General features: G+C 34.9%; 1 protein-coding gene across 5 annotated transcripts in view; it reads left to right on the forward strand.

Annotated features, from left to right (window-relative positions):
- Positions 1-22,434, forward strand: part of GLCCI1 (glucocorticoid induced 1) — a 101,882-nt gene that overhangs the window by 75,501 nt on the left and 3,947 nt on the right. For 2 of the 5 annotated variants that reach the window (XM_023639258.2, XM_023639260.2), the window contains exons 5-8: positions 4,908-5,060; positions 6,360-6,413; positions 9,291-9,501; positions 22,246-22,366. In XM_023639258.2, coding sequence (XP_023495026.2) covers positions 4,908-5,060; positions 6,360-6,413; positions 9,291-9,501; positions 22,246-22,366 — 539 coding nt within the window. The remainder of the gene's footprint in view (positions 1-4,907; positions 5,061-6,359; positions 6,414-9,290; positions 9,502-22,245; positions 22,367-22,434) is intronic. The other 3 variants (XM_023639261.2, XM_023639262.2, XM_023639263.2) reach the window with 2 other exon arrangements.

The following is a 22,434-nucleotide window of genomic DNA, read 5'->3' on the forward strand; positions in this document are numbered from 1 at the left end:
GGAGAATCCATCGTTTTAGGATTAAAAAAATTAATGACGTAAATCCCTAGTTCTACTAAATTACTACTGTTTATTAAATTGTTGTAAGAAGGTTTTTGGGTTTTTTGTTTTTTCAGCCTTATGTGTAATCTGCTTTTAATAAGAGACATACAGAGTGTCGGGGTCTCAAGGATGATTGATAGTGGCCTGGGCTGAAATCCTAGCTCATTCGCTTGTTAAGCAACTATGAGCATTTTCTCATTTAATCTTCCTAATAGTACCTTCACCTATCTATCTCTGTATTTCTTTAAATATTTTACCCCTAGTTTACATATGAAGAAATTGAGAATTAGAGTTTTGTTGGGTTTTTTTCCCCTCCTGGAACATGAACTAAACATATCTCATGGGACAAAATTTGAGAAATGCTGTTGTGGACCAAATTCACATATAAATGTTTATGTAAACTTTCATAAATCAAATATAGTAGTATAGCAGAAGAAACGTAAGCAGTGTATCAAAACAAATCCAAGTTGAGGTTTCACAATTGTAAAAATGTATTCATTTAGTTCATTGCATCTGAAGGTCAGAGTAGGTGCTGAATAACACTTAATAAATACTCAATATCCATGGAGCTGGCCCCGTGGCCTGGTGGTTGAGTTCAGCATGCTCCACTTCAGCAGCCTGGCTTTGCAGGTTCAGATCCTGGGCACGGATCTATACCATTTGTCAGCCATACTGTGGTGGTGACCCACAAACAAAAAATAGAGAAAGATTGGCACAGATGCTAGAGCAGGGCAAGTCTTCCTCAGTAAAAAAACCAAACAAACCTCTCAGTATCCATATGTAATAAGACTTATGTAACTAAAAATAGGACACTTCCTAATGTGACCGACTGCAAATGTAGTGAAATCCTAACAAAGAAATATTGGAAAGCTTTCTGTTAAAATAGAAATCAAGGGGCTGGCCCCGTGGCTGAGAGGTTCAGTTCTCGCGCTCCCCTGCAGGCAGCCCAGAGTTTCATTGGTTCGAATCCTGGGCGCGGACATGGCACTGCTCATCAAACCACGCTGAGGCAGCGTCCCACATGCCACAACTAGAAGGACCCACAAGGAAGAATATACAGCTATGTACTGGGGGAGTTTAGGGAGAAAAGGGAAAAAAAATTTAAAAAATCTTAAAAAAAAAAAAATAGAAATCAAGTCATAGATGTCTGTAATTACTGATATTATTTGCTAGTAGTTTACAGGCTCTAGACAGAGTAATAAGAAAAAGGAATAATTATCACTATTTGCATATGATATTGTTGTATATTTAGAAAATTAAAATGAATGAACTAAACTATTAAAACTAATGATAGGATAGCTAAAATGGAAGATACTGACAGTACCAAGTGTTAATGAAGATGTGGAACAACTAGAAAGAACAGCCACACATTGCTGGTGGAAACACAAAATGGTATAGCCTCTTTGAAAAACAGTTTGGCATTTTCTTAAAAAGTTAGACATACGTTGACCACACAGCCCAGAAATTCTACTCTTTGGTATCGAAAAAAATAAAAACGAATGTCCACACAAAGACTTGTACCTCAAGGTTCATGGAGACATTATTTGTAAGAGTCAAAAAATGGAAACAAACAAATATATATCAATTGGTGAGTGGATAAACAACATTTCATACATCCATTCAATGTAATACTATTCAGCAGTAAAAAGGAAGAAACTACTGATACTTAGAACATGGTTGAGTCTCAAAAACATCATATTAGGTGAAAGAAGTCAGGCGCAAAAGACTACATATGTATTATTCGTTATATTAAATTCTTGAAAAGGCAAAATTATACAGACAAAGTATTATGGGTAGGAATTGACTGTAGAGAGGCCCTATGGAATTTTTGGGGAATAATGGAAGCTTCTAAAATATGATTATACTGATAATTGGATGACTATATATTTATAAAGCTCAATGAGCTGCATACTTAAAATGAGAGGATTTTATTGTAAGCCAATTATACCTCATCAAAACTGTAAAACAAACTTGCAGTTGGAAAACAAGCCTCAGACATTTCAAGTGAAAATTCATATATGCCTTCCTTTTTTTTTGTAATCTGATAGAATTAATATATTATTATTCTATTTCAAGCGTCTTTCCTGTAAGAGTCCAATGCATTTATAATAGATCTGTTGACTTGCTGACTTACACTTGTTGCCAATTTACGTTTAATATTTTGGCATTTTGGTTATGCATAAAAATAATTATCTTTTGCTATATATATACTGAAATATTTGTAGGTAAAATATGAAGTCTAGAATGTGCTTTAAAATACTCCAAGGAGACGGAAAAAAATGGATGTTTAGATGAGACAGGATTGGCAAATGTTGCTAATTTTTGAAGCTGGATGATGTGCGCCTGAGGGTTCATTATACTATCCTGTGTAATTATGTTTATGATTATAATTTTTTATAATGAGAAAAAACTGAGAACTTAATGAGATGATTAGATAAAATATAGACACATAAAAATCAGTAGTTTTCTCTTATGCTAGTAAAGGTAAACTACTGTGCCCTCTACTTAAAACACTTCTGACACCAAATCTCTGGGTTTTTTCCTCACCCCTGTCATTTCACCAACTCTCCAGACACCAACTGTGTATCCTACAATTCAGTTATAACACTAACTACCTGGAGTTAGCACAGACCCCACGGCTTAAGGGCTCAGCCCCACAAGACTGCCCCACCCCCGCCCCTGCAGACATCAGTTGCAAGTCCCAGGTTGTCGTCTGTACTTCTGACTAACTGGCTATAAGGAGAAGATTCTTACAACCTCTTCTTCAAGTTCAGTAATTTGCTTAACAGCTCACAGAACTCAGAGAAACACTTAACATTTACCAGTTTATTATAAAGTATATAGTAAAGGATACAGATGAACAGCCAGATGAAGAGTTACATTGGGCAAGGTCTGGAAAGGTCCTGAGTGCAGGAGCTTCTGTCCCCTTGGAGTTGCAGTGTGCCACCGTCTGGCATGTGGATATGTGTTCACCAGCCTGGAAGCTCTCTGAACCCATCGTTTAGGGATTTTTATGGAGGCTTCATCACATAGGCATGACCGCTTATTAACTCAATCTCCAGTCCCACTTCCCTACCCAGAGAATGGGGAATGAGACTGAAAGTTCCAATCTTCTAATCATGCTTTGTTCTTTCCGGTGACTTAACCCCCATCCTGAAGCTATCCAGGAACCCACCAAGAGTCGCTTCATTAGAACAAAAGACTATTGCTCCTATCCCCCAGGAAATTCCAAGGGATTTAAGAGCTCTGTGTCAGAAACCAGGGTCAAAACCAAATATTGGAACAAGAGATGCTCCTAGCACCCCTATCACTCAGGAAATTACAGGAATTTTAGGAACTTTGTGTCAGGAGCCAGGGGCACAAACCAGATATATATTTCTTCTTATGTCACAACTAGCAATAACATGTTAGTATATATAATGAAAACTATTAAATGCCTAAATTAAACTTAAATTTGCAAGCTATAAGACTTTGTTGAGGATATGCAATATAAAATAGAGATGTAAATGGGCAGTCTTAACGTATTCATGCATGGGAAGACTCGGTATTTTTCAAATAGTATTTTACCCAAAATTAGTGTACAAATTGAGTTCAATGGAAATTTAAAAGGAATTGTTTTATTATTTGAAAAGTTGTTTTCAAAGGTCATATGGAAAATTAATGCCAATTAATAGAGAAGAAAATTTGGAAAGGCTTTCCCCCCAAGATACCAAAATATACTATAAAATTATAGCAATTAAAGTGGAGCTCACTATAGGGATTATCAGCTAGCAGTTCAAGAAAATCAAATAGAGAATCCGTAAAGAAATGTTAAGGCAGTTTGATTATTATGTGCATGAAAAAATACTAACTCAGACCATACACAAAAATAAAACATGGATAGGTTGTGTTTATGAAAAACCATAAAAGTACTTAAAGAAAGGTATTTGATACTAAAGTAAACAGCAAATGTATGACAAAGAGTTGCAACTTTAATATGAACAAAACTGGTGCATCAGTAAGAGACAAAGTACATTAGCAGACAGCAGTTCACAGATGGCAGGAACAGAGCACTGAGTATGGGAAATATTATTCATGTGTTCATCAGTGATTAGCAATACACCTCATTATGAATCATATATATCAACTTTAATCATTCAGAATAAGATAGATTGTATACTGTTTTTATTTTTTGCCTTGTTCATCTGTATTTTTCTTATTTTCTTTCTGTTGTGTAAGTTCCTTGAGAATCAAAAGGCTTGTCTTACACTTTTTGGTACCCACCACAACAACTATGAGAGGTAGTTAATTTTTAAGAACTCCTCCAAAGGACTTTTGAAAACAACCTTAAAGTTTGTTAAGTCACTGTTGTTGAACTTAACATGGTATTGTTGCCGCATTACTTAGTAATCCAAAAGGTTTTCTTAAGTGATTGACAAAACGGAAATGAAAAATACTGGAAGGTAATTGTCAGTGCAAGAAATAAATCTTTTAAATACACACACACGCACATATACACAGAACTGTATACTGAAGTCACATGATAGACTTACATGATTTCAACTATGCTTTTTCAGTAAAAACCAAAAAGAGAAAAAAATTTAAGCAGTGCAGAAGATTCTTTCTGCCATTCTACTGAAAAAGTGTATACATTATACAGTTATACCTTTACACTTACATAAAGGATTCTTTTGACTATGTAATTTTTACCTTACTTCCTTACTTTAGGACCTAAATTTCAGTATGTGTATCTGAGTTGATACTGTATTTGAAATGTCAAAGTAACTCTGCTCATTGAGTTTCTATTTTCAGGTTTACCATGCTCTTTAATTCTTGATTTCTTTGACCACAAATAATTTGACACCACCTTATCTTCTGTTTCGTAGGCTACTGGTTCAAGATCGGTCCCTATGCCACTGTCAAATATATCAGTGCCAAAATCATCTGTTTCACGTGTGCCCTGCAATGTAGAAGGAATAAGTCCTGAATTAGAAAAGGTATTCATTAAAGAAAATAATGGGAAGGAGGAAGTATCCAAGGTAAGATTACATGGGATGTCTGAATCCTTTTTTTCTTCACTATTGTGAACTATCTCAAAAGTCGTCTTTTGGTAACAGTTTTATTAGATATAATTCACATACTATACTATTTACCCATTTAAAGTGTACAGTTCAGTGGTTTTTAGCATTTTCACAGAGTTGTGCAACGATCACCACAATCAATTTTACAGCATTTTCGTCACCCCAAGAAGAAACTCCATACCTTTAGTAGTCATCGCTGATTTTCCTCCAATGCCCCCAACCCTAGGCAATACTAATCTACTTTCTGTCTATGGATTTGTCCATTCTAGACATTTCATATAAGTGGAATCGTGCAATATGTGGCCTTTTGTAATTGGCTTTTTTCACTTAGCATAATGTTTTAAGGTTCACGTATGTTGTAACATGCATCAGTACTTTTTTTTTTTTATTGCCACATGATACCCAATTGTAAGAATGTTGTTTATGCAGTCATCAGTTGATAAACATTTGTATTGTTTCTACTCTTCAGCCAATATGAATAATGCTACTACGAAATTTATATACAAGTTTTCATGTGAACATAATGTTTTCATTTTTCCTGGTTATATACCTAGAAGTGGAATTGCTGGTGTGGTAACTCTTTGTTTAACCTTGTGAGAAACTGCCAAACTTGTTTTCCAAAGTAGCTGCACCATTTTGCCTTCCCACTAGCGATGTGTGACGGTTCCAATTTCTTCATCTTCATCAGCACTTGTAGTTATCTGTTTTTTATTATAGCCATCCTTGTGGGAATAAAGTGGTATCTCCTCCTGGCATTGATGTGCCTTTCCTGATGGCTGATGATGTTAGACATCTTTCCATGTGCTAATGGCCATTTGTATGGATATTCCAGTTTTCCTTGGAAAATTGTCTATTTAGATCCTGTGCCCCATTTTAAAATTGGGTTATTTGTCTTTTCTTATTGAATTGTAAAAGTTCTTTATAAAGTTCTTTATTTTCTCACTAAAAGTCCCTTATTAGATACATAATTTGAAAATAAATCCCCTTCTGTGAATTATCTGTTCACTTTTCACTTTCTTGATGATGTCCTTTGAAGCACAACATTTTTAATTTTGATGAAGTCTGATTTACGTTTTTCTCTTTTGTTATTTGTACTTTTGGTATCATATCTAAGAAACCATTGCTTAATCTGAGGTCACAATGATTTATTCTTGTGTTCTCTTCTAATAGTTTTATAGTTTTAGCTTTCTCTTATATTTAGGGCTTTGATCTATTTTGAATTAATCAAAACTACTTTATAAATTACCTCTCTCTCAGAAAAAAAATCGGGACAATACTGCATTGGAACCTATATTTGACTACATTTTAAAGGTATACTCAACAAAATAAATCATGAAGTAGCCTTTGGCTTAATTAGTTCTCGGTGTGTTTTTGGAAATAAAATTATTTAATTTATGTCAAGTGTGTATCTGATTCCTTCAAATATTGTGTAGTTTAAAACTTATTTAGAGTTATCTCAAAATCCAAACAATTCAATTTTATATTTAGAAAATTTTTTTAAAAAGTGTCTTCTAACTCTCAGTATTGCTTAGCAGATATGAGCATTATTCATAGTTTCCTGTATACCCTTGCTGATATGTGTGTGTGTATGTTGATATATACTGCATCATTGTATAAATGGACCGTAATTTAGAAGTTCCCTATTGATGAGTGTTTAGATTGTTTTCAGTTTTTGTTATCATAAGCAGTGCTTTAGAAAACATTGTGTGCTCTTGCAGTTCCTGGCAGTAAAATTGCTGGGTCAAAGCATTTGTGCATTTTCAATTTTGATGAATATTGCTAAAATTACCCTCCCAAAGGTTGTGCCATTTTTACTCTTCCTAGACATTTCATGTTAAACTTTTATTTTGTATTTGTTATGCCATAGAAGAACCCTCTGGAAATAATGCCATCTCTTAGCTGTTACCATTAAAATGTTTCCTTTGTACGTTAAGTAATGTTTAAAAACAGTTAGTGTAAGGAAGTGAAATTAATTCTAATTTCTAGTTAGAAGTCTAAATTTTTGAGGATAAGATAGTCACATATTTGCTGATTCCTTAAGAACTTCAAAGCACCAAAATATAAAACCTATAACATAGTTCTGCTTTTAAGTAAGTCATATTCGAATTTCATAGTAGCCGTTTCAGAATTATTCTGGAGTAACCTGCACACTTATAACTAAAATTAATTCTTAGAATTTTTATATTTATGATTCTGTGCCTCAAAGTTTTAATAAATCAAAATGTCACCATTAGTGAATCTGCCAGAAGCTAAAAGAAGAAAATTTTCTTAAGTATATCGATGTTCTAAACCTTTATATTTCTCATGTTATTTTGTGTAAGTATGTAAATTTCTAAAATCCATTTTGTTATTTTAATTTTTCTAACCTTACTCCCCCTGAAAAGAAAAGTTGGTTAGGGAAATTGATACATATTATCCAGTTACAGATTAAGAAATGGGAATACAGAAAGATTATGTTTTTCAAGTAGTACATGAATGAAAGATAGCTAAAACTCTTCAACTTTTTTTAGCTACGCGTTGATACATTATTCTTTTACTGATTACCAATATTGACACTTTTATTAAAGTTTTTCTTGACTTAAATATCTAAGTTTTAAGAAATACCTCTGTCATGAAGCCCTCAAATGTGTTTTTCAAAGTGATCTTTCTTTATGTGTTGCCCTGAGGACCTCGTACATCTTATACCATCATTCAGTTTTGTCCAAAAAGAAAGCTGCGCCAATGCTTTTTTCTTTGGTCCAAGATTTAGTGCAGAGTTGTAATTAAAATTTAAATTTAGTTAAAATAAAAAAATTTTAAATAATAGAAGTAATATTTTCCTATTGGTTAACCAATTAATATTCCTTTGGAAATAGTTCTTTCCTAAATTTGGAAAGTATTACTTTTTTTATTTGTTTATGAAATGAGCTAATGTTTACATAATTGAATATCCTATTTATAGGGTAGTAGTCATTGTCAGATTGTGAAGATGATATAGTTTTGGTTTAACAGAATTGCATAGGTACAAAGTTTTTTATTTCAGTAGTTAAAAATTTCCACCTTCACTTGTTATAGAAAAAATTGAGGCATTTTGAATCTTGCCTAATTTTATCTTAACTCCATTTTCCCTCTGAAAGTGTTTCTAAAAACTGAAATGACGAAGTTCAGAGTAAGAGCAGTAAATAGTGAAAATAAGTGGTAAACACACTGAGTATATTGATTCTTTTTCCAAGCATTGCAATCTTGTCTATGTAATAACAAAAATGTTTTAAATGATTAATATAGAGAATTTTATATGTTGACTTTTAGCACACAGATGAGGAAAATGGAGTAAAATCTATTTTCACAGCAGAAGCAGAGTAGAAAGAGTCTATTGCAGCAGAAGCTCTGATTATCCATATCACCGGGAGCTCTAATCTATATATTCTCTATTTGTAAAGATGTTGGACTATGAGCTCTAAGGTCTTCTCAGGTTCAAACTATATGATTCTATGATTATAGTTTCATTTCTATTTCTTATTTTTGCCACTCAGAACAATGCATAGAACTAAGCAAAATTATGAGTAGTCCTACTCAGGTGAATGCCAAATTGGTAGAATTGTTCTGAGTTATGTTTATATCCTCTATTGAGTACTAACAGAATAAACCTCTTTATTAGAAATTCTGGGTATTTGCAAAGGAAACAGAAAACATGATTCTGTTCCTGGCCTCTAACAAATTAAAATAAGAAAGAATGAAGAAACAAAAATTCGTACCTGTGAATTTGAGATTTCACTTTTTTTGCTAGCAAGTCAAAGTGATTTCTTGAACAGTTCAATTAATTCATTCAGGAAATGTTTACTGAATGTCTGTTATGTGCCAGACCCAGTGCCGCATTAGGGATACAGTGTTAAAAGAAGCTCCTGTGCTTGAGGAGTATTAGGGGAAGTGTTAACCTACAGATACGTACAGAAAGCTATGGAATTTTTAAGACAATTTATCCTTAGTATTTTTAAACCTAACTACTCTGGAATTTGAAAGAAATTTTTTGTTAATAAAGGTAACGTAGAAATTAGCTTAAGACACAAGATTGGTATCTCTATTCTCTAAAGAATCAGTTATGGTGATGATAGCAGTGGAATATGAAATCAAAGGAAATGCCATGTGCTTTCTATGTGAATTGAGTATTTGCTTTGTCCTTTACATGTTTGATGGTTGTCCTTTTTACAGCCTTTGGATATACCAGATGGTCGAAGAGCCCCACTCCCTGCTCACTACCGGAGCAGTAGCACTCGCAGCATTGACACTCAGACCCCCTCTGTCCAGGAACGCAGCAGTAGCTGCAGCAGTCATTCACCCTGTGTGTCCCCATTTTGTCCCCCGGAATCCCAAGATGGTAGTCCTTGCTCAACAGAAGATTTGCTCTATGATCGTGATAAAGGTGAGAATGAAATCATCCACTTAGACACAGGGTTTGTTCAGGGCCTTGCTCATTGTACTTTCTGTCTTAGACCATTACATCACTTTTTTTCTTTTGTTGAATGGTGGGATTGTAAATAATTGATTAATCTAGGTTTGTTTGTTCATTGGTTTTCACGTACCCCCTTCTTTGTGACTCTCACAAACATCTTCCATAAATGTGTCAGAGAAGCACAGCGCATGGTTCTAACAGCTAATGAAAGCTATAAAATGGAATGTGTACAGCTTCACATATAACACACAGGTTTTTCCTTGGTATTGTCCAGAGCTAGTGATGGTTATGGTAGAGTTTATATTTCTCATGCCTGAAGTTAGATTTTGTAATCAGATTGATTTAGGAGGAAATAATTTCTAAAAATTCTGTTGGAAGAATGAGTATATTTTTAACCAAGTAGATAAAGCTTAATAAGTACCTACAGGAGATCAGGGAGTATATTATAGTATATAGATGAATTATTAACTAACACCAATAAAAGGGAAGAACCTCTGGGATTTCTTGTTACCTGCCAGGCACAAACTGTCTCCGCATGTTCTCCTGCCCCCATGTCAGGACTTGCCTACCACTGTTCACTCTCTCCTTTCAGTTTCTGGGCCCCTCAGACCTAGACGTGGAAGGCAACAAAGACTGCCCAACTTCCACCTTCCTAGCTACTTTCAAAGAAACAGTGAACATTTACTACTTCTCAGCGTAGAAAATTGGATCATAGGCAATAAAAATTTAAAAACAGAAAAATTAAAGTTTACAGAATCTTGTAGGATTTTTATGGTCTTTTTCCTAATTTGACCACTACTCCCCTTAATTTGTTTTATTTTGAGATATTATTACGTGTAAAATGCCCAGATTTTAAGTGCTCAGCCGAGTGGATTTTTTACATATGTATACACTCATGAAACCACTACCTAGATGGAGATAGAGAACTATTTTAGCATCCCAGAAGGCTCCCTCGGTCCCTTTCCCCTCTCCACCTGGAAGTAACCACTGTTCTGACTTCTGTCATCATAATCTAGTTTTTCCCTCTTACTGGATTTCATGGAAATGGAGTTGCGTATTGTGTAGTCTTTTGTGTCTAGCTTCTTTCACTCATTATGCCTAACATTCTGCTGAAATGTTAAATGGAAGCTGCTTTAAACTTTGTCCTCTACTTTTATTTTTATGGGTGGATCTCACCAGTTCTTCCCTTTCTTTTCACCCTTTCATTATTAAAAGCCTTTTGAACTCCCTTCCTCCGTTAAGGATGCATTGAAGGCAGTCCTTAGGCATCCCTTTGCTTCACGTGGAAAGTCTCCATTTTGTAGATGTCAGGCTAGGGAACTTTCATTTCACTGGGCATCCTACCGGAGCAAACACCTTTAATCACTGCCTCACAACATTGTGACTATGGATGTTTCACAGTTGTTAACAGGAAAACACCTTGCTTCTAGTAGGAATATTTGTTTTGAAGGTAAATGGAAACATTAAATAATAGTAGCTTGTTTTAGGCTTCATAGGTAGTAAATGGCGAAACAGGCCTGTCTGATTAATTACAAAACCCGTATTCTTTGTTATACCAGTGGAAAGGATAAGTGTAGTTCAAAATGACCACTTTTGCTACTTATTAGCACTTGTAATTGGGTTAAAGTGAGAAGTAAAAAGAACAATGATAGTAAGGCTAGGCAATTAATTCTGGAGTTTTGTTTTCTTCTTTCTAAGTTTAATACTGTGGATTTTTGAGAGAAGCTGAACCAAAAAGGAAATATATTAGGAAGATGATAGATGAGTTCTATTTTGGTTAACTGGTTGTGAGATCGCCTTCAGGGCCTCTAAGTGACTATATTCGATGAGGCAGATAAATATGTGGTTTGTGCAGTTCAGAGGAGGAACTCACTCAAGTCCTAAGTTTCAAACATTATGTTCTTTAATACCTCTTTTTCCCAAAGGTTTGTATTCTGTTTTATTATAAGAAGGTGTATATTCATGTCACTCTCCTGCAAGGTCTTTTGCAGGAGACTTTAGAACACCAAAGTTAAGAGCAACACTGAATTTCACACACAGGAATGCATTTCTGTCCTGTAAAGTTTGGGACATAAAACTTGTATTAATTCCCCAAGGATTCAGTAAATGGTAGCTGGTGCTATAAAAACATCATCATTATTATTACTCGTTAGCTTCTCAGTGCCTTCAGGAAAAATACAAACTATTTACTTTTCCTCTGCAACTTAGCCAAAACTTCCTCTCTGGCCTAATTTCTGCTAATTATGCAGTAATCTGAATTCTTTTTTTTTTCCAGCTTTGTTAAGATATAATTGATATATAACATTATATAAGTTTAAGGTGTACAATATGGTAATTTAATACAATGTATTTATTGTGAAATGTTTACCACAATAAGATTAGCTAACTCATCCTTCACCTCACGTAATTACCATTTTGTTGTTGTTGTTGTTATTGTTGTTGTTATTGTTATGGTGAGAACGTTAAAGCTCTACTCTCATAGCAACTTTCAAGTATTGGATACAGTATTAACTATAGTCACCATGCTGTAAGATCCCCAGAGCTCATTCGTCTTATAACAAAGTTTCTACCCTTGACCAATGTCTCCCTATTTCCTCAGACCCTGGCAACCACCATCCTACTCTCTGTTTCTAGGAGTTTGGTGTTTTTAAGATTCCACATAGAAGTGAGATCATAGAGTGTTTTCATGTGTCTGGCTTATTTCACTTTATGTAATGCCCTCAAGATCCACTCATGTTGTGGCAAATAGCAGGATTTCCTTCTTTTTATGGCTGAATAATATTCCTTTGTATGAATGTACCACATTTTCTTTGTCCATTCATCTGTCAGTGGACATTTAGGTTATTTCCATGTCTCGGCTATTGTGAATAATACTGCAGTGAACATGGGCATGCAGACCTCTTCCAGGTAGTGTAATTGTCTGAATTCTGACCATTTCTAAGGCTTTGCCGTTTTTGTATATTTTCTTCTATGCCTTTTTATTCTTCCATACCAGACATCTGCCTGCATAACATAAATATCTTCTTTTTCTTCTGTTCCTCTTGGGTTTTTTTTGTTTTCTTTTTAATGTAAAATGAGAAAATTGGTCCAGACTTTCTCTTAGGTCAACAGTTTTTTTCTGATGGTTAAAAAATATTTTTTAGTAAAATAGGGTGATAATACCTACCTCATACCATTGGGGTTAAATGAGATATTACAGCAAAGTGCTTGACACAACTCTTGGTATATAGTGAACTGTCAATAAAAAGTGTGAGATGTGGCTAATAGTGATTTTTTTTTAAATCTCTTTAGAAATTATGGAGATCTCAGAATTACTTAAGACATTTTTCTGTTTTCTACATTATTTAAGACTACCTCAGTTTGGAAATTAAAACTTCATGACACGAGTTTCTTAACATATCTACTATATTTAGCTTTGAGGCATTACTTTGTGATTAAGATGATGTTGAAGTTACTATTCCCTAAAAAAATGTGTGACCTTCTATTACAGTGTGAAGTTTTTAGTTCTCAAACAAATCAGCTGCCATCTTTGTGAAGAGAAAATTAAAATAGCATCTATCTCTTTTATATATGTATATATATGTGTATACACCTAAGTATATATTTTATGTATATATGCACACATACACAGTATACACATGTATATATTTTACGATTGGGAGTGGAGATTTACATATTTCAAGTGAGTTTATACTTCTGGTTTATTTAAGATACATTTGTTGAGCATCAACTGTGCGTCAGCTACTCTACTAGAGAATGGAGAAAGAGAAGACTGAGATGTGATACCTGTTTTTAAGGAATTTATAGTCATAGGGAGTAATAGTTATGTAAAATAATATGCTATTAGACAAATATGTTCAGAATACTAAAGGTACAAAGCAGGGAGTTGTCAGTTTTGCAGTTTCTGAAACTTACATATGTTAAGTCATTCAAAATATAGAATAGTCTTTGACTCATTACTCCTCTATGTACAGTCCAAATTCTGTTTTTTTAAAATACTAATTCTATCTTATAATTTGCATTTTTCCACAATAAAACATAAATTGATCTTTTGTCTCTTTATATTTATTTCTAGTAAAGAAAAAAACAGAAGCTGTAGATTTCTAACAGGTTTGCATCATTAACTATGAAAACAGAATTGCTACTTAATTTTGTAGTCAACTAGGATCAATTTAGAGAACCTACCTATTCTGCAGTTGCTATAGAGAAATTTGTTCTGTAGTAGAATAGCTAGTTCAGATGTCCTTAGGCACCTGGATGGGCATGCACAGGAGGAGAGACAGGAGAGATAGCCATAGGAATATATGCTCTAACGAGAGATGTGCTGGTAAGCTGATGATTTTTCTAGTACTCATCTGTTATATACTTATCCTTTTCCTGACTTTGCTAACATTATTTCTGCCTGTTCCTGACATTACTGTTCTCCATGAATCATGTATAATTTGAGACCTATAAAATAGTTTTACTTGATTAGGGTATTGGTTTTTTCTTTGGCTATTTTAATTGCGATGCCAGGACAAAAATACTCTGACTATTGAGAAAGGTCCAGCCATTAAGAGACTATTTTCAGATCTAGGAGTTTTCTTAGGTTTTTTTGCCAGGTTTTACCGATGACCTAAAGACTGAAGGCAGCTTGGTCACATGTGTAAAGGTGCCATGCTAACTAAGCCAAGAACAGCCACCGTTCCTACATTATCATCTGTTTGGAGAATTCAGGGATCCAGAATGAGAGGTCTCATCTTGACATCCTCAGAATATACCCTAAGAATTAGCCCAAATTCTTCTACATTGCTAGGGAGAAAAACAGTCATTTATATAATACAGATGACAGTGTCAAAATATTAGTTGTTTTAGCAGCTCTGCCAGTGTTCCTTGATGGTAGCCAAACTAGTTCTGGGCAAGCTACAAAATCTAGACTTCAGTCTGCCTCTTATAGTTGATCTTTGGCACAATTCACTTAGGCAGTTGTATAAAATTTTGAAATTTTGCAGGATACTGTGGTGGAAACATTGATTATTCTAATCATGAAGTCAACTGAACCATTCTACTCAGGCCAACTACCAAGAGTTGTATTCCAAGAGTCCATAAATTGGTTACTTGGAACTTAAACTATATTTTCCCACAGGAACAATGTATATTATGTGGATAGAGTTTCCCAAGCCCAATGCATATAAGCCTACTTAACTCATACTCTGATTTAACTCATAAATATTAATATTTCTAAACTTTGGGTCTTAGGACTGAGCAGCTCTTAGTCACAGGAGAGGAAAAAAAAAAGTATTGTCTTTTCAGGGTCTAGGGCTGACCCTAGGCAGACTTTTGAAAAAGACTCTTTTTGACATCTTCTTATTCCTTTCTACATACTTTTTAACTCTATTTGCATTTATCTCTAGGGCTGTCTTTTTTAACCTTTTTTGACCTTTGCCTTTACCATACTTTAACCGTCTGTATTCTAGATAGCCCAATCAGCCAAGATTTCATGGCGCTTTTCTTTTTGTGGCTTATATTGTGAAAATAGATTTGTTGGATATACTTCTTTTAGCCCTCCATATCTTGAAAAATCACTGCTTTGAGCCTGAATCTGTTTCTCTATCAAAAGATTCTTCCCGTATGGTTCTAGGATGCTTTATCTTTATGTTATGCTTTATGCTTTATTTATGTTATCCTTTAAAAACCTCTTGGTGGTGAAATTACGGTGTAGAGTTATTGTCCCATCAAAGGAATTATTCCATAAGTTAAAACTGACCTGCTCTAGAATTATGTCCCTAAGGTCATCTTTCCTGTTTCTGTTTTTCAAGATAACATCTAAAATTACTTGTATTCCCCTTGTCTGACAGCACTTAAGAAGCATCCAGTAAATGCTTTTTTCTCCTCTTTCAGAAAATGTTCACAATTGTACTCATGGCAAGATGCCATGCTAGCTGTCTGTGGATGAGTTACTATACATAGCGTAAAATTAATTAATAAGTATACAACTCAGTTCTAGTAGTTAGAACCGAGATTCCAGAACAGAAGCAAACCACAATTTATTAACATGCCTGCATATGTATTTCACTTAAGTCTCCTGTTATCTGTTTACCACAATGCAAGCTCCAGCAAAGCAGGTAACTTTCTTTTGCTTTTTGTTTTTGTTTTTGTTTTTTTTTTCCTTTTTCTCCCCAAAGCCCCCAGATACATAGTTGTATATTCTTCATTGTGGGTCCTTCTAGTTGTGGCATGTGGGACGCTGCCTCAGCGTGGCTTGACAAGCAGTGCCATGTCCGCGCCCAGGATTCGAACCAACCAAACACTGGGCCGCCTGCAGCGGAGCGTGCGAACTTAACCACTCGGCCACGGGGCCAGCCCCTTGCTTTTTGTTTTATCTTATCCTTAGTAAATAAAGTCCTGCCTAGCATCGAGTAGTGCTTAGTGGAGATTTTTTTAGTATTCCTTTAAGACCTTTCTTCACGGTGTGTCCAATTTTTTAAGGATATATTTTTATAGCTATGTTGAAAACATCAGTATTTTTTAAGTTGTTAAATTACGTGTATTAGGATTTTGAATGTTTAGGAAGAGTGTGATAATCTCCCTCCTCCCTCCCCTCCATCACCAAAAAGAAAGGAAAACACACAATAAAGAGTAGCCAAACTAAGATTATGCTAATTTAGTAATAGGCCTTTGGGAGAAAGGAGCCATGAAGTTCAAATTTCCTGTTGAAATTAGGGGAAAGAAAGTAACTTTGCTAAAACCTATCTCATCTTCCACTCTGATCATGACAGGGGAGAAAATAGGATATCAACCAAGCTAGAGGAAAAGGGGATTTGTTAAATTTTTTTCTCCCCATTATCTTTTGTGTTCCTCTAAGAAGAAATATCAACACACAGAGGCCACTCCTCTCACTGTATCTCCTCATGTGACTAACAGAAGGCAGACCCAGTGAGGCTGTTACCTGAGCTGTAAGACTTTAAATAGAAGCATAGAGTGTTAGATTGGAAAGAACTTGATCTCTAGTCACCTCCTCATATCTCTAATGAGGACACTAGAGTTGAGGGAGATCAAAACTTAGGCAGATAGCATAACAATAATGAATTCTGACTCTAATGCAGCCAGGTTGAATCCCTGCTTTGCCACTTACAAATTTAATTGTGACCTTGGGCAAGTTACTCAACCTCTCTGTATCTCAATTTCCTCACCTATAAATTAAGGATAATGAAGGTACCTACCTCATGGGGTTGTTAACGTGATTAGATGTGCTCAGATGATTTTACCTTTGTTATCTCCTGTAATATTACCACTATCCTATGTAGGGACATCGTCATTATTTTAAAAATAGGGAATCTGAGGCTTAGAGAAATGAGGTAACTTTCTTAAATTCTATGGAGTCCAGATGCCAACAAAGATCTTCTATAGGAACTTCATACTTCTACTTGCTGCCTGTGCAGGAGGAATAGCGTTTATACAGTCATGAAAGGGCCTCGTGTGTGGAGAACAGTAAGAAATTGTGTGGCTGGAGCATAGGGTGAATGGTGGGGAGTAGAAAGCAGGAGAGTGGAGAGGTAGAGGCCACTCTTTCATAAGGGGCCTTGTAGGCCTTGCTAAGAGAAATGAAGAGCCAAGCAAAGATCTTTTGTCAGCTAAAGGACATGACCAGCTTTATATTTAAAGACTGTAACTCAGGTGGGACTACCAAAGTGGAGAGACAGCAGGAAGATGAGATAAGATGCTATTTCAGTAGTCCCGTGGTCTCCAAACTTGATTTATTACACACCTTTTTCAGCAATTCTTAATCTGTACCCCTAATATAAGTTCATATATTTCTAAGTTATGTATGTGTATAATTCAGTCCACAAACTAAGTATGTGCTAGTAAAGCTTACTTTATTCTTAGAGATAGAAAGTAAATATGTATAAAAGTTCTGATATTTTCTCCTTCATGTCAGCAGATTGTTGACACTTTGGTCTTGGAGTTAACTGAAAATGTAGGCTTTTCAATACAGCCGGTAATGCCAACTGGTTCCAAGTTTGTTGCCAAGAAATTCTATACAATTGTGTGTTTCTCCTGATATCATTAGGCCATCAAACCACACTACAGTTGATAATTTCATTTCCTGAAGCAAAAGAATTTTAATACTAGAGTAGTAATTCTGTTTAGATCCTAGTCAATCATACAGCTAATCTAACTCTATTGGCTGACTTTTAATTATGCTCTTTGTACGTCATTGAATATAGTGATAGTTGAACTCTGTGCTTACGTTCCCAGCTTCTTATTCTAGCTGCAAAAGACAGAATAAGAATTACATTCTACTGGTTATTGCTGCACATATTATAAAAATATTCTCTCTGTAGAGGAATCTATAGAATCTGCATGCTTTAGGCATTAATTTCAGGTTGATCTCTATATGCTAAAGAATGCTCATGAACTGGCAGAGTTCATGCTAGGCAGTCATAAACTGGAGAATCTTACTCAGAATATCACTCTGTCCCCCCCACCAGACACAAAATCTTATCTTTGTGTACCTGAATAAAGTTAGAGTGTGCAGATCTATTAAAAATGACATTTCCGGGGCCAGCCCGGTGGCACAGCAGTTAAGTTTGCATGTTCTGCTTCTCGGTGCCCCGGGGTTCACTGGTTCAGATCCTGGGTACGGACATGACACCACTTGGCAAAAAGCCATGCTCTGGTAGGCATCCCACGTATAAAGTAGAGGAAGATGGGCACAGATGTTAGCTCAGGGCCAGGCTTCCTCAGCAAAAAGCTCAGGGCTAATCTTCCAAAAAAAAAAAGAAAATGACATTTCCTTTACTCGTCTGCCAAGAGAAAGTGGAATAGGCATTTAATTTCTGAATGGTTCACTTTTTTCAACTTGCAAATTAGGAATGATGTGTTCTTTCTACTATTACAGTAATATTTATTGAGAGCTTATTGTGTTTCAGGCACCATACTAATCCTTTTGCACACATTATTCACAGCTGTCATATCAGTAGTTATTCCTGTTTTACAGATGAAAAAGCAAAGCTATCCAACTTCCTAGGTCGTGCAGTTAGACCTAGGTAGAAGTCAGGTGCCCTGACTCCAAACCAGTGTTTGAACATTTTCGTAGTTGATTCTCAGATTTGGCTGCACTTCAAAAGCATTTGGGAGCTTTACCAAAAAAAGAAAAAAGAAAAGAAAAAGCCTGGGAGGAGCCCCAGGCTAATTAAATCAGAAGCTCTTAGGGATGAGATCTGGGCATTAGTATTTATTGGTATTTTTAAAACATGTGATGAGTTTAATGTGAAACCAGAGTTACATATCACTTTTCTGTAATTATATTGCTTCTTTTAGAATTAATTCACTTAATTTGGTAAAGCAATCTGATAGGAGGAGATAAAGCACCTCTAAAGACTTAGCACTAGAATAGAAACATGGCAGAGGTTTACATACCAAACCACATAAAGGAATCAGCTTAGTGTACATGATTTTTTTTTTTGCTGGAATTGTGGGACATGCAACTTAACATACTAGAAATAATGAATGCCATTTATAAGGAGAAATTCAGAGAATTCTTAAGCTATAAAAACATGTATAGTTTAATAAATATTATTTCTATATGGAATTCCAAACTTTAATAACATCTCTAATTTTTCCAAGCTTTAATTCATTATCATGTTTTTAAAAATATTTGACAAGCTGCTTGTATTTTAATGGTAAATATGATACCGTTTTTATATGATACCATATGTTTGATATAGGTATGCTCTGTTATAATAGCCAATAAAATGTTTCCATACTCTTGATTTTCAGAGTTGGGTGATTCTGTTATAGATGAGACTATTGTGAATGCAGGCAGATATGTAAAAAATCATATTCAATGCATTTAATTGTATTAATTGACATTGGCTATGATGTTATAAGAACAAAAAGTAACATTTAACTTAACTACGTGTCTAGTTATCATCCTACTGGAGGATAGCAGAATGAGAAAATTTATCATGTTTGTGAACAAAAGGGATTGAGTTAAGATTACCATGACACTTTTCATCTTGAATCTCCTGAGCAGGCATGCTCACCTCACATTTGCAATATTCTGTTACTAAAATGTAGTTATTAAATTCAACACAGAGTTCTAAATGAATAAGTTAGACATCCACGTCTGGAATAGGTAGAATAGGTTATTCACGTGGGTTGCTTTTAAAGCATGCCATTTTGTAAAGCAAAAAAATATTTTGGTACAGTGTTCCTTCTTTGTATGTTAGTACCATTTTAAAAATCACAGAATTTTAGAGTTAGGAATGGCAGTTCCTTTAGTTATGTAGAAATTCAGAGAGGCAGTTGTGTTTCAGGTTATACAACTGTACAACTAGTGATGAGCTAAAACCACAGATGAGATGTCTCCAATCCCTGTTTCTCTTCACACTCTATCAGATTGCATACTTACCTGAAGAAAAAACTCCAGGTTTAACAAATCTGTTTATAGTTCCAAATTTTTTTCTTTCAACCTTTGTCTTTCCAGAGCACCAAACATCAAATGTTTTATATATATATATATATTTGCAACAAAAAGCCAAATAATTTTTATTGAAAAGGCAAGGAGATATAATAGCACTGAATACTATTGTTTTAGGATAGCAATAGATGTATATTTTTTATTGTTTAACGTTAATCACCCTTCCCAAAAAAAGATAGAACAAGAATGTTTAAATGGGTATAACTGTAAAAATATAAGTATTTTAGAAGAAATTAGAAGAATTTTAAGAAGAATAAAGATTTAATTTATTGCATATTGTGAATAGAAACAATCGGTTTTGTAGGTTATCCAACTGACATCTAGCTTTGACTTCTGGGAAAGTCTCTTGAAACCATCAATAAAGTTATGAAAGAAATCATGTGATAGGCCTGATGAGGTAGTAAGAAATATAACACAGAAGACTGTAAATGTGGTCAAGATGACTTTCCTTCCATGATAATAGGGTGGATCCTTGACTAAAGACATTGTCACACTCCCGCTGATGGCAGAAAAGGCTCATTAAAGACCTCAAGCCTATGGTTTTAGGCCGGTTCTGCCCACTGTGGGGGCTGTGTTGTCACCAGCAATAATCTTCATGGAGGTATCATATGTCATATATACTTTCTTATGTATTTCCTCTGCATAGCTTGTAGCTGTTTGGATGGTAAAGCAAGGTCAAGCTGTATTTTTGGTATTACACTGAGTTCAGGACCTCTTTCTCACCACTTTTTGATTGTGGACCAGTCTTTTTGGTCTAGCCTACCTCAAATAGAGATAAGCAAACTCAGGCTTTAGTCAGGTTAACCATACTTTGCATCTACCTAAGAGAGAAAATCCTATTCCTCCTCCTTCCCCCTCCCATTTGGTTAAACAGTATAGGATAAATTTTGACTCTAAGAAAATCCTCAAATCGGAATGGTATGTGAAGAAACCCAACTTTATTCCTTCCAAGAGACTGCATAATCTGTAGGGACATGCAAAATAGTGGTGATGGAGAAACTATGTGGTTTTCTATGTTTCCCAATAGTGTGGCCTTGTTGTTTTGCAGGCAATGATTTACCAGCCAGAGATAGAGCCATATTCAAATATAATCACACATGTGCATTCCCAAGACTAACATAGATGCTCTTTGAATCATTCACCAATACTAAGTGCACCTTGAGGGTCTACTTTCTAGGCATGTATTGTATGTCATGAATGATGATAAAAACATCCCTATTACTCAGATTCTGAATTTTGGACTGTGTTCTGTATCCTAAACTAAAGCACCTTTTCAAAATTGTGACAAACGTTATTATGGTACTATTGCCATCTTTCAGAATATGTATGAAAGTAATACATCTGAGTAGATCATGTGCTTCATATTTTAGCAGTGGGAATTGGTTTGCATTAAGTCAGAATTTGTTTAAATAGGACTATTGTATTTATACAGGTATGTTATTGACTTTGCAACTTGGCATCTTACAAAGATAATGACACATTTTGGTGGATTTGAATTTCCAAAATCCTTTGCCAGGTAGGAAAGGGAGAAATTGCATATAGGTTTTATGGCTTTTCATGAATATATGAAGAAAACATGTTAGGTAAAGATCCTTTTAGATTTCTCATGCTTCTAGTGGCAAAAATACAAATTGTGCTGCAAAAGTTTTTCATATATACATTTTAAAGGCAAAATTCTGAGCAAATTACCTTGTTCATGGTGGGCCGAGGGAAAAAGACATTATGTGTTATAAACTTGTTTTTTTCCCTGCATACATGTTACTCATGTTGTTTAGTAAAAGTAATGTTTCTGCTAAGAACTTTTGTAAGGAAGATTATTCCACATACTAAAATTTTCAATTAAATTGGATGGACAGTGAGAAAACATAAATAACCCTGTATTATAATCTCTTTGTAATTCTTTTGCATGACTTACACATATTACCCCATTCATTTACAGTTTGAAATACATAATAATGTATTTGTTTTCAGGATTATAGCTCTGCTTTATTCAAAATGCAGTTTTCTGGACCAAAATATCCTCCTTTTATGTTCTGTAGTATGGCAGATTACTGTTGCATTGAAGCTTTTATTTCTAAGAAATGTACTACACAAGGGTGTTAGAAATAGCTTTGCAATAAAGGAAGCTCTGTGGTGGAAGCAAAGGGGCAATAGTGGATAAATTGTGCAAAAGGCTGCTTGTTTGGAAATCAAATTTAATTTAAAAGAGCTTTCAATCACTAGTTAATATAACTGCTTTAAATTTACAGACAGTGGGAGTAGCTCACCGTTACCCAAGTATGCTTCATCTCCCAAACCAAACAACAGCTACATGTTCAAACGGGAGCCCCCAGAGGGATGTGAGCGAGTGAAGGTCTTTGAGGAAATGGCGTAAGTAATGTCTTTTCTATCAGCTGGGATCTGCAAAGCTGTAAAGCTTTTTACTGAGACCAGTTGAT

The sequence above is a fragment of the Equus caballus genome, chromosome 4, assembly GCF_041296265.1.
Source record: "Equus caballus isolate H_3958 breed thoroughbred chromosome 4, TB-T2T, whole genome shotgun sequence".
NCBI lineage: Eukaryota > Metazoa > Chordata > Mammalia > Perissodactyla > Equidae > Equus > Equus caballus.